The sequence below is a fragment of the Mastigoproctus giganteus genome, chromosome 9 (genome assembly GCF_048544385.1).
Source record: "Mastigoproctus giganteus isolate SK-2022 chromosome 9, ASM4854438v1, whole genome shotgun sequence".
NCBI classification, from domain to species: domain Eukaryota; kingdom Metazoa; phylum Arthropoda; class Arachnida; order Uropygi; family Thelyphonidae; genus Mastigoproctus; species Mastigoproctus giganteus.
Window position 1 is genome coordinate 115757368 of NC_143583.1, and position 14312 is coordinate 115771679.

Sequence of the window (14312 nt, forward strand, 5' to 3'; positions counted from 1 at the left end):
ATCACCTTGCAGGTGCCTAGTCTCCAGCCGCTGCAATTTGCAGAACTTAAGCTTTTCTTGGTAAGAGGGCCTTCTTCATTCCCCTCAATAATCTTGTTGCCCTTCTCTGTACATGCTCAAGCAACTCATCCTTCCTAAAATGAGGCCTCCAGACCTGTACGCAGTACTCAAGGTGTGGCCTGACCATTGCCTTATACAAAGGGATAATCGCCTCCTTTTCGCTACTAGCAAAATTCCTGTATATCATTGACCCCCATGACCTGCTCTGGCAGCCTGTCTGCATTGCTCAGAAAACTTCATATCTGACTGCACAATTACTCCCAGATCTTTTTCATTTTCTACGACCCTAAGTGTAGTACCACACATTTGGTATGTTTCTCTGGGATTACTTCTACCCATATGCAGTACCTTGCATTTGTCAATATACTGCATATAGGTAGTTGCCAGTTTGCAGCCCATCTGCCCAAATTTTCTAGATGATGCTGCAGTAGCACACTGCATGAGAGAGAGAGAGAGGTGCGGATGGTTAAAGTGCTATCATCCATTAGGAAATTACATAAAGCTTGTAGTGTAGATGGCAGGTGTACATTAGTGTATAAAGAAACTACATTGAAAGATGCTAAAATGTGTTTATTGGAGATTGTAATAGGGTTTATTTTTTCAAAAGCTTGGGTGGTGTTATTAATTTTATATTTCGAAAATCTTGTAAGGGGGGGAAATGATCTTAACAAGACAGGAGGATAAATTGGCAAAAGCAGATTTATTAAAGGAGATTATTGGTCTTAGCGGGTGGTTGGGTTTGTGTAGTTTGGTAATACCAAACATGTGGGGTATGTTGCCTATAATAGATACAAGTTGATCTGTAACCAAGTTACAAAGGAGGTTAGGCAGGCAAAGGCAGATTACGAGAAATCTTTGGCAAGGGATGCAAAGAAAAACAGCAAAGAGTTCTTTACTTATGTAAACTCTAGAAGGAAGGGGATGAATCAGATTGGTCCACTTGATATCGATGGGTCAACTGTTGATGATCCTGCTCAGGTAGCTAACAAACTAAATGAATATTTTGCATCGACATTCACACATGAGGAGTTATTCAGAAAGGGGAATGCCAGAGGTGTATTCAACTCTGGTAGTAAGCTAGAGAATCTTGTAATAACTGAGAGTAAAGTGGAGGAGAAATTGTTGAAGATAAATACAAGAAAGGCACCTGGGGTGGATGGGATCTATCCAGTTATATTAAAGGAGGCAGCAAAGGAAGTAAGCAAACCCTTAGCCATAATTATGAGAACTTCCTTGGACTCAGGGGAAGCACCCATGGACTGGAGATGTGCAAATGTGACCCCAATTCACAAAGGAGGATCAAAGGCTGATTCAAGTAATTATAGACCTGTTAGTTTAACTTCTGTTCCTGGAAAATTAATGGAGGCACTGGTTAAAGAAGCACTGCAGGATCATCTAGACAAGACTTCAGTTATAGCTCAGACACAGCATGGTTTTGTTAAGGGGAAGTCTTGCTTTACCAATTTGATTGGATACTATGATGCAGTTACAAAAGAACTGGATGCAGGGAATAACTTTGATATAATATACTTGGATCTTAGAAAGGCTTTTGATACTGTTGCACATGGAAGACTGCTGCACAAATTGGAGCAGTGTGGCATTGGAGGCAAATTGCTGCTATGGATAAAGGGGTGGTTGAGGGGGGGAGAAGACAGAGAGTGGTAATCAATGGACACTGCTCATCGTGGACTAATGTTATTAGTGGAGTCCCTCGGGGTTCAGTATTGGGTCCATTATTGTTTTCTGTATTTATAAATGGTATTGATGATGGTATATCAAGCTTAATGTCCAAGTTTGCAGACGATACAAAGGTTGGCAGGGTTGCCAAGGACACTACTAACACTATGCTACTGCAACAGGATCTAGAAAGGTTGAGCAGATGGGCAGAGAGGTGGCAAATGAAGTTTAACATTGACAAATGTAAAGTACTACATTTGGGAAACAGCAACCCCAGAGCAATGTATCAACTCTGTGGTACAACACTGACAGTGGTAGAGAATGAAAGGGACCTGGGGGTGGTTGTGCAGGCAGATATGAAGTTTTCTGAACAGTGCAGACGGGCTGCAAGAGTAGCTCATGGTGTATTGTTGATGATAAATAGGAATTTTTCTAGCAGGGATAAGGAGGTGATTATTCCCTTGTATAAGGCAATGGTCAGGCCACACCTAGAGTACTGTATACAGGTCTGGAGGCCTCATTTCAAGAAGGATGTAGAGATGCTGGAACGAGTACAGAGAAGGGCAACAAGATTAGTGAATGGAACAAAGGGGTGCTCTTACAAAGAAAGGCTTAAGTTTTGCAAATTACAGTGTCTGGAGACTAGGCACCAGCGAGGTGATCTGATAGAGGTGTATAAAGCCTTGAATGGTTTGAGCATGCTCAATGCTGATGAGATTCTTCCTCTTGCTCAGAATAATAACCTGAGAGGGCATAAATTCAAATTGAGGAAGGACAGATGTAGGATAGACGTGAGGAAATTTGCCTTTAGCCAGCGGGTGGTTGGTTGGTGGAACAGACTTCCATCCCTTGTCGTGGAAGTTGATAGCTTAAATAAGTTTAAGGCTCAGCTGGACAGGTATTTCGAACGAACAGAGGGGTGAAGTGGAAGTGGTTATTTATTTATTTTTTATTTTTTGGCTGATGCTGCATAAGCTTGCTTTCTTGCATCAAATGCCTCTACTAATGCTAATGCTAATGATATTATTTCGTATTCTGATTTGTTGTAAGTGTGTAAGGTGATTCCTTTATTTGTCCTTAATTTTCTTAAGTTAATGTCAAGTTTATTTTTGTGTTTGGATATGTTGTATGTATTATCGGGTTTGTATGTATCCTGGTCAGATAGGACCAGGATACATACAAACCCGATAATACGTACAACATATCCTGGTCAGATAGGACCAGGATACATACAAACCCGATAATACGTACAACATATCCTGGTCAGATGGGACCAGGATACATACAAACCTGATAATACATACAACACAGCCAAACATAAAAATAAACTTGACATTATCTTAAGAAAATTAAGGACAAATAAAGGAATCAATAGTATATTAGAACTTACATCATTTTTATTAGATGCTAAATATTTCCGGTTCCACAATCAGATATACCAACAAATATATGGTTTACCTATGGGATTGGGAAACTCAGCCCCCCCATCCGAAATATACCCAGTCTCCATAGAAAATCAAATTTTACAACCTCTCCCTCCAGAGATTAAATTATATACCTAATAGGCAGATGACATCCTTATCATAGGAGACAAAACCATAATCAATAATCTTTTTATTAAATTTAATTCAATGCACAACAGATGAAAATTTACCCTCGAATTAGAAAAAAAACGGACAGATTAATTTCCTTAATCTCACCATATATAAAACAGATACTAAACTCGGAACTAGAATTTACAGAAAAAATACCCATACCGGAAAATATTTACATTTCAAGTCGCACCATCCACTTAATACAATAAAAGCTGTCCTCTATAATCAAATTTATAATGCCATCAAATACAGTTCTACACAAGAAGATCTATCCAATGAACTCCAATACCTTACAGAAAAATTCATATCCAGAAAATATCCTCTTCAGTTAATCCAACAAATTATCACCACCGTCCAAAATAATATCAACAAACCATCCAAACACATTACATGCAATAAAGGAGTTCCTTGACCGACAGTAACACCAGACATAACAGCCACCCTGTGCACTTGGTAAAAGAATGGAAAACCCATCAGGGAAGAGGGAAAATAATAAAAAATAATAAAATTATGATTGGGGCACGATTAGCACAGTGGATACAATGCTGGACCACAAATATAATAGACCCAGTTTCAAATCCTACTGCGTGGGAAAAAAAAAAAGTGGGAAAAAAAAAAAAAATTCATGGGAGATAAAAAGGGAAAAAAATCACAAAAGTTGCTTTATCGGACCTATCTCCCCTAAGGTCGATGTGATGGCTGAGGCAGAGAGTAGGACATCTACTGTTGCTCCCATAACTACCACACACCAATGGATGCAAAAGTCAAAGCTAAACAAGTTGACCTCCATAGCTGGATGAAAATGAAAAGTAGAATATTGAACATACTGCATCCAGTGTGGTGCAGGATAAAGTTACTCATGGTCAAGCCTTAGGCAGAGGGGTTGGCTCGAAAAGTTCGAGACAATCTCCTATTGGTAATGTGGAGTGAGTGGTGCTATCTCCTGTATGACTACACAACTGAAGGGTAAGACCACCCATCCAAGTGCTTCCTGTGCAACTGACCACCCAGGAAGGAAGGAAGAAGCCAACACAAAGTGGAACATCAAAATGAATATGTTCATCACGAGAACATGCAAAGTAACAGGGCTAGAGACAGACATGGCATGTACATGACAAAAACTACACATTGTGTGATTGGCACAGTTCCCAACACTGTTCGGGTGACTGAACAGCATCCTGAAGAACCTCGCAGCTCCTGCAATCTTGGAAAAATTAAAGCAGGATGTGAGTAACCTACTACAAAGAGCAATGAAAATGGAACCAGAACCGAAGGAGAAACAGAAAAAGAACAACAAACCCGGAGCAGCTGAAGAGGAAACAGATGAGGTTGCAATATCCAGGATAGAAGAAGAGTGGCAGAAAATCCTAGCAGAATTTGAGGGAATGGACCCCACAAAGACCCAACAGAATCCTGTGAAAGTCACAGACTATCTCAACAGGTGGATAATATTGGGATTATCTCAACAACAATGTGGTAACACTAGACACTTACTGTGCTGCTGTAAAAGAAACCAGAGACCAATATAACACAAAATGCAAAGAAAAGAAACCAACAGTCTGGGAAAGAAGTCTACAACCGAAGATAGAAAAGATAAGAGTGAAGATAGACCAACCGATCCAGTACCGATGGGGCAAGAGAAGAAGCTGATCAGAAAAGTGAATGCCATCCTAAAGATATACAACGTACACAGCAAACACAAAACCTATAATCAGAGGATCAAAGAATACCTTGCCACCCTTAAGCAGAAACTCTTGGCACACAGAGGCTTTGGCATTACAGGGAGAGTGCACAGAGATAAACAGACAACAGGATATTCAACGAAAACCAGAGCACCTCTGACAGGAAAATAGGACAAGAGAAGGAAAGCAACGAATCTCTCAACCAGAATGCACTTAAGGGGTTCTGGGGCAACCTGTGGAACAGCAAAGTTAGCCATAATGACTGCTCCTGGAGAGATCTAGAAAGGAAGAAAACCAAGAATGTACAAGAAATGACAGAATGAGAGATTCAGGAGGAAGACATACAACAGTCAATCAGGAATAGATAAGATCCACAATTATTGGTTGAGCAGTTTACCCAGATAATAGGGCACCTGATACAATTCTAGAGGCTGACTAAAGGAATCACTTATATAAAGGCTAAGCACAAAGAAACCATACACACCCGGTGAAGTATAGACTTGTTGTCAAACAATGTACAAGATCCTGACCAGCAGCATAACCAAAAATATATCAGACCACTTGGAGAGCTAGAACATCATGGCTGAGCAGCAGAATGGATGTAAGTAGATGAGCAAAGAATGCAAGGAGCAACTGACCTCTGTTGCTGAATTATGGAGTAAGCCTACAAGAAACACCACAGCCTGTACACGGCATATATTGACCACCACAAGGCCTTTGACTCTGTGCCCCATAGCTGGCCGACAGAGACACTGAAGATCTACAAAGTCATCCTGACACACTTCCTAGAAGCAACCATGACAAAATGGAGGATTACTATCAAGGTTGAGAACAACAAGACCAGACCGATCTCCATCAGAACAGGAATCTTCCAGGGAAATGCCCTGAGCCCACTATGGTTCTGTCTAGCACTCAACCTACTGTCCACCATGCTCAATAACAGCAAGTACAGATTTACCCTGGAAAAAGGAAGGGGACACCCTGTACACCCTCTTTCACCTGATGTACATGGGTGACATCAAACTCTATGCTGCAACCGAGAATCAACAACAGCTACACCGGATCGCTGAGGAGTTCAGCACTGATATCAGGATACAATTTGGCTTAGACAAATGAAAGACCAATGGATTGCATCAAGGACATCCAGTCAGATGAAACTACCAGTTGAAGACTGGTGAAGAGATTGAAGCCATGACAGAGGGAGAGGCATACAAATATCTGGGGATGATGCTGGCCCACCAGTTAGAACACAAGGTCAAGGCCTGTCTCACCGAGAAGCTTACTAAAATCAAAGCTGAATCAAAGCTCATAAATTAAACTTAAATTTTTACAAAAAAGATGATATCAGATGATCTGGAAGAAAACTTATATTTCAGTAACAAAATTTCCTTTCAGAAACATTATTCTGAATTAATTTCAAAGCCTAATTATCAAATTATTAATTAGCTTTAATTTTGAATTGAATGTGCCTGTCCTATTGTGACAGTGCAAATACAATACAGTATATACTGTAGTATTGTATGTAAATGAAAGTGTTACTTTTAGTGTTAATAAAAGTAGTAACAAATATTACCTTTGCATAAAATTCGTAACATTGTTTCCCAAAATGCTCGAGGAATATTGAAGCAATGTAAAATGACTGACTTCTTTAACGTAAATGTAATTACAATACAATATATACTGCAGTACTGTATGTAAATGAAATACAATACTCTACATATTCTATAATCCATCTATTCTCATAACCATAACCACTATGGACCCAACCCCTGGCAGAAAATTTAAGTTTTACTGCAAGTGGAATGATTGCTGATCTGAAGATCTCCTAAAACAGGTAAAAAAAAAAAAAAAAAAAAAAAAAAAGTGTCACTAATGAAGGTGCTGCAAATTATTACAATAAATATGAGAAATCCACTGGGAGCCAGTGGTTGCCTTAGTAGAAATATTAAAAATCTCAGAAATAAAACATTAACAGGTTATGTCAGAGAGAGTAACTTTGAGGGGACAGAGATTAGGCAGTTAAATAGTTTCTTCCCTAGAAAGATGTACAAGAGCATTTTCAGACCTTTCATTGATGGGTTCCTCAATAAAACATGTCACTTAGTAAGAATCTACTTTGAGAGTGTAAGGTGACTGATCACTAAACCAGTGTGAGAAAGGATGCTCTTGCTTTCTTGAAATTAATCAGATCATGGATATCATTAGTTCTCCAGAATGCAAAGGCTCACTGTTTCTCCAGGAAAAATCTATTTTTGAATTTAGGAGAGAACAATGCATTTGTCCTGGATGAGCTGAAAAAAACCTTGGATTCACCAAGAAGAATAATTTTATGTGTTTAGAGAGACAGTATAATTATATCTTAACCTTTTCAGGAGAGATTGCACATCGGTACAGGAAAGAAATTCTCATAGTAGCAGGATCTGTGGAGTAAGTTTGTGGAATTTTAAAGTTTCGTAAAAAAGTGAAAACCTTACATAAATGCTTTTGAAATTTTAATTTATTCTTGTTTTGACTTCCCAAATATTGAGTGTCAAGGATAAAATCACAATTTAAAAAATTACAAAAAAATTTGCAATTAAAAAAACAAAAAAAAAAAAAAAAAAAACCACATAAGTCACTTTTTTTTTTTTTATGAAGTTATATCCTCTACATCTATTTAATGACATAGATCCAGAATTGATGATATTTGATTTAGTGTCATCAATTCTGGATCTGAATTTCAGAACATTTATTCAATGCTGTCATCTAATATAAACTTTATCTACAATTACTTGGAAAAACAAATAACAGATAGATAGCACCTACTAGAAGATCAAGACAAGCTGCATAAAGATACACATTTGAAGCAACCTTTGTATGTACATACCACAGGGAGTCCACAGATGAAAATCATATACAGCCACTCCCCAACTTACGTAAGGGTTGCGTTCCGCAGAACTCTACGTAAGTCAGAATTTTCCTAAATGCTTATGCAGTACTTGCAAATTTGATTGAAACAAAAAAGAAATGTTTGACGAACATGTAAATAGAATTATTTATTCATTTTTTTTTTTTTATCTCATGCACAGGAAGAATTACAAAAGTGTACAAAATTACAAAAAGAGAGAGGAGACAGGCATAAATTCAGCAAGTTTTACCTTTCAAGCATTGTTGCTAGAATTAACTCTCCAGCTGATAAGCACACTGCTGCGGAAGTTGAGGGCTGTGTATTTTTAGAAGGAGTTTTTTCCAACACATTACAAAATTTCTCTGCAGCTGCAGAATTGGCACTGGTGACTTCACCGCATACTTTAATGTTTTGGAAACCAGCGTGATGCTTGAACCTATTAAACCACCTGTTGCTTGCCATGAACTTGGCTTCGGGTTCGCTGTACTTATCCTTAATATCTTCCTAAATACTTCTTGCTTTTGCTTGAATGGCCATTGGACACTTGCTTCTGAATTTGATTTTCCATCCATATTATTAATAGCTTTTCCATCTTCGATATAGCACCCGAATGCTGTTTTGTGATCACTGTTGATCTTAAGTGCATTGATCCTTTAACTTGTTCTTTTATACATGCACTGTCCCCCTTAAAATAGTATTCACTATTGAAGCAGAGAGACCTAATTCCATGCAATAGATGACAAACTTTGTCCTGCTTTGTACTTCTTAATTAATCATCTTCATTTCTAAATCAATTTTGTTTGGTTTCCTAGGGCTGCTAACACCTGCACTTTCCGTTGGTCCCTTTCCCTTCACCATTGTAATAAGTAAATAGTAATGAAGAGAAGATTCTGAAAATTTATTTATGTTTTTATATGATTGAAGATTTCAGTGAAGGGGAACTCATTTCACCATAATATCAAAACCCACAGAATTACAGTTATCGGTATTATCGCAAATGCAATAAGATCAAGTTTACTACCCGTTTATAATAGGTTGCGCTAACATAAAAGCCCAATAAACTGGAAAGCGCAAATTGTTTTTATTGTTTTATGGTAGTGATCTCTAAAAATGTGTTTTAGAAAAATATCACAAAGGAGTTCGAAACTGATTCTTATAATGGAACATATGATAACAATGAAAGTGTAGTGCAATTCCCATTATAAAAATGGCCTTTTAGAAAGATAAACAGCTTAGTGAAAATTTCAACTTCCGAGGTCTTGGAACAAATTACCAAAAAAAAAAAAAAACCAATGTGTTATCGGGTTCATATTACGATTATATTTTCACAATACCTCCATTTATTCCTACAGGATGCAAAATATGTTGCCACAATAGCTTGCAAAAACTTACGTAAAGTCGAATTGCCGTAAGTCGAGTATTACATAAGCTGGGGAGTGGCTATATATGTATACACACACACACACACACAATTATGAAAGGGTGAATGAACTTTTCATGAAAACCGGATGAAAGAGAATTTCTGTCACAACAAAATAAACTTATGATGTTGCAATACATGAGGTTGCTAGCTTCCTCTAGTTGGCTTTTATAAATTCAATAACATCAAGAAATCAAGCTTATTTTGTGGATAAATGTTTTTGGCTGTAACACGTTGGAATAATAAAGAAGGATGAAGATTATAGACAAACAACAAAAAAACTCAACTCTTGAGATCCCATTGTAGTCAGATGGCAAGAAACAAGGCAGATTTGTAAAGTACTATTTGCGCATTTGTTGGTTCCAAATCTACTTGTATTTCTGGTGTTTTATTTTACTTTAATTTATATATATATATATATATATATCCTTCCTTGTTTCCAAACAGAGATTCAAAGGACTTAAAATAATGAATTTTTTAAATTTTTATAATGGAATTGTATAATTAATTAAATTTAAAATTCTTTCTATTAAATTACCTCATAAGTAATCTGATACAATTTGCTGCATCCATAAAAAAAGTAAATAACTTATTTCAGTCAGTTGTTCAAAAATAAGTCATTTAATTTTGTTGAGCGATTGTTCAGAGAAAAATCTATAATGAATGAATGATAATATAATTAAACATCCCCATCCACCTAGCTTTTTATTCAAGTAGCTTTCGAGTTAGTAGGTGCATGGAGTGTCAATATCACCTCTATTTATTGGTATATATACAATTCTCACAAAGAAACAGAGGAGCAGTTGCCTAGTAAAAGAATCAGCCTGTGAGCAAGTACTACTCAAGCAGCAGGTGATAAAAATATTTTGGCATGTCCTCCACAGAGCATGTTTCCAATAACACCTTTTTGATTGACATTGTGTCTGCAATTTGTGATTTTGACATTCTAATTAAATTATGGTATTGGCAGGGATTTAATGCTGTTTGAAAACTCACTTCATGTTTCTAAATTAGAGTTCACTTTGTGTGTTATACATTACAATTGGAAAATGCTAGCTTTATTGAAATTATGAAGAAATCAATAATTTTAGTCTCATGGTCTCTTAAACTTAGGGTTTACATTTACATTATTAATTAAGACCAAAATATTACACTTCTTATTGTTTTTTTTATTTGTTTGTTTGTTTAATGAATATTTTCAGAATGCATTTTGCAACCATTAATAACCTTGATGTAGACAATTCGTGAATGTATGAGCATAATGTCTACTAAATATGATGAATAATATTCTTGTCAATTAGATTTTAAATTCCTCTGACTTTATGTGACCACACTAGAGCATTAACAGAACATTTTACTTGATAAAAATAAAAAAAAATAATAATGAAATATATTCATTGAAGGCTGCACTATAAGCCTCTAATGATGGTAACTATGAATAATCATAGATAATTCTTGAACATAATCTTTGGAAGATCTTGAAAATATGCCCTTATCAGAAAAATTTTGGTGTGTTCTCTAACTCACATTACCAGTTATTTAACATACTGCCCAACTATAAAAATTCATGAAAACTTATGAAATCTTTTTCATTGCCAAATGAACAAATATTACACACTGAGTCAGCTTTGCATAAGAACACCCCCTTGTGTAGGAATGTACAGGTCTGTAACCTTGGTGAAGGATCTCCAGAAAGGCCAATATAAGATTGCAGATCACACATGTGCTGATCAGTTTTTGAGTGTCTGCGAGGAAGAATGAGTCAGAATCAAGATCGTTTCAACTTCGAATGTGAAATAATTGTGGAGGCAAGACCTGCAGGTGCCAGTATCTTGACAAAACACAACATGGTTAAGTGCTCCCATTCTGTAGTCATGAGTCTATCATTATTGGCTCAACTGTGAACAACCATCCAAAGGTCACACATGCAGTCGATGGTCATGATGGGCATTGTGTGCACCTTGTCTCATAACACAGTAGGGACACAGCGTGGCCCAGCTAACTATCTGGTACAATGCACCTGAAATTAGCTTGTATAGGCTATGGCTATCATGGATATCCATGCTCTCTGCAAGACAAAAGAAACTGTACCTTGCATGGGCACGTCAGTACAATGCTGGACCACCAACTTGTGTAAATCTGTCGTCTGGTCCGACGAATCCTGTTTCCAACCCTCATCCATGCAGATAGATATATCTGCATTTGAAGAAATGCAACTTGAGGCCACTGCACCTGAATTCACTGTTAGTTTCGGCAGAATTGAGGCAGTGGTGTTACGGTTTGGGGATGGTTTTCATGGTATGCCCCGAGGATCCCCTGATTACTGTTAATCAATGGCTCAACTTGGCTTTGTAGCATATGCCATGCTACAAGGCCAACAGAAAGAGGATATTCAATGCTATTACCATCCACCTGACAATGTGCGGCATTACTGGATGCACTATGCAATGCATGGGTAGCACTACCACAGGGCATGCTGCAACACCTTGTAGAGCCCATGCCAACACATGTAAGGGTTGTATTACGGGCAAAAGGTGGCCCCACAAAGTATTGGGTAGGTGTTGTTAACACAAAGCCAACTTAGTATATATTTTATGATACAGTAGACCCTTGCTCATCCAGATGTCGGATAACTTGGATCGAAATACGAAAAATTCTGTTCACAGTTGAGTGCTGTACTTTGAAAGACAAGCAGGATTTAGGAAGGCAGATGAGTCACTCTGACTGTGCAGAGAGAGAGATGGAACATACATCACATTGTCTCGTGTATTGTTCAGTCTTGTTGTTGACTCAGAGTCGGATGAGTTATTGCTTATATCGCTTCATTTGCGTACTTCTTTGTACGTGTACGCGTGTGTGTGTGTGTGTATATATATATGTTAAGATATTTTATATATTATGGGTTTATTAGATAGTATGAATCAGAGCTGTAATACTCAATATGTTCTACGTTGATAATAATATTAGTAAATTAATAAGAGGAGTAAATTAATAATTCAAAAATCGTTTTGAATATTTTCGTTAGATTCTTTTAATTGCGTTAATTTGAATTTTAATTGTGTTAAATTGATTTTGAATTGTGTTAAATTGATTATTTAATTATTTATATTTTACTTTAATGTACCGGTAAGTTGTCGATTTTTTTCGTTTTTTCCGTTTTAATTTCTGGTGGGTATCATACGGAAGTGTACTCCTCTTATTAATTTACTAATATTATGGGTTTATATAATTTTTGGCTAAACCACAACACCATTGCCTTGCCAAGGTAGTTGTAGGTAGACTGTTTCATTGTTTTCCCTCATAGTCATGCCTTTAACAGTATCAGATGTGCCTGCAAAATCTAATCATTTCCCTTTATTTTTTAAGGTGTCGCATATGGTTCGGTTACCAACATTATAATGGTCCTAAAGATTTAATGGATTCACAGTTTTCAAGCTTTTGAATAATTTTAAGTTTTTGTTCAATTGAAAACAACTCTTTTGTGTTTACCCATCATTTTTACGATTTCTAAACAAAAAAAAATATATTTACTAAAAAAAAAAAAAAAAAAAAAAATTTACACTCCTCACATAAATAAGGAAACAAAATCTGTCTTTTTGCGGTGTGACGGAACACAACAATCCACATGACGCACTAAAAGAAACTAAACATTTGTTCTCTTTCCATTGTTTTTTTGAGAAGCGGGTGTGAAAACAGAAGGGTTGCAGGATAATAGGTACATTCATCTCTCAATCACAACTTATAATGCTGCTTCTTATTGCTTATTTACAACTTGCAAAACATCTCTGTTTATACCCTTTGGAGTCTTGAAGTGTCCCGGTTAATCCGATCCGGGTAAATCGAGAATCTGCTGTACAACTTCTGAGTCTTCTATCGATGGATAAATGTATTGTCTTTTTATAGTTTTTAAATAAAAGCTCTACACAGTGATATATATTTTTTTTATTTTCATCAGCACTATCTATATCATGAAATTTTGTATTTATTTGTGTTCTAAGTTTTTTTGTCTTTTAGGAATATCTTTTGCTTCACTAATCTAGATGACCTCTCCCTCAATTGATCCGGATTTCTAGTTGTAACATAGAATGCTACAACTAGAAAAAAAATATATTTTATGAGAAATATTCTAAGTGGCCATCCTATACACTTTTAAAGAATTCAATACTACCACCATCCCTACTCAAGTTACAAAACAGAAGGAACCTAACTGCTGGATTAGCTAAACAAAACTAGTTTTGCTGAAACCCTGTTGAATAAAATATTTCAAATATAAGTTTGTTTTTTAAATTATTTTAAAAATATATCAATTTCATGTCTAAAACTAAAATTTTATTGCAGCAAAAGCACTTTACCTGAGAGACTGTAACACAGCATTCATGAAACATGTGTTGCCAAGATTGCGCAAGCCTGATATCTTTGCTTTACAAAAATTTTTATTTCTTTCACTCTGAAACACCAGGACAAAAAAAAAAAAAAAAAAAAAAAATCAAGTAAAGCAAGAAAAGGATACATTATTTTGTTTATTTTAAATTATGATATATAGTAGAATCCCTATTTAAGCCCCGTACGTAGCCTTGAGACAAGATTTCCATACCTTAAATCAAAAAGTTTTTAAAGGGAGATGCAATGAAATAAAAAATTGTTCTCTCTGTCACTGCATGCAGGTAGAAAAAGAATAAAATGACACTTCATTATTGATAACAAATATATTTTTTAATCTAATAAAAGCAATGTACAATAGTGTAATACACTGTATACAGTGTGCAACAATCATTTTTTGTTTAAAAACTACGATACTTACATAATATATCAAGAATATTATTTTTTTTTTTAAATAATCCGGAGATTCTGATTTTTCATTTGTCTGTCAAATGAAGAACAACTCCCTCCCTAGTTGATTAAGTCAAACGAGGTTGCGATTATGAAGTCTTAACAAACAGTATTTTTGAGCAGCCCTGATAACTAGCAACTGCATCTCCAAATGTAGCAAT

The 14312-nt window shown here is 36.2% G+C and overlaps 1 protein-coding gene across 2 annotated transcripts in view; it reads right to left on the reverse strand.

Annotated features, from left to right (window-relative positions):
- The window catches only part of LOC150080666 (ubiquitin carboxyl-terminal hydrolase 3-like), a 267339-nt gene that overhangs the window by 171766 nt on the left and 81261 nt on the right, over positions 1 to 14312 (reverse strand). For both annotated transcript variants that reach the window (XM_090381307.1, XM_090381308.1), the window contains exon 6: positions 13674 to 13768. In XM_090381307.1, coding sequence (XP_090237433.1) covers positions 13674 to 13768 — 95 coding nt within the window. The remainder of the gene's footprint in view (positions 1 to 13673; positions 13769 to 14312) is intronic.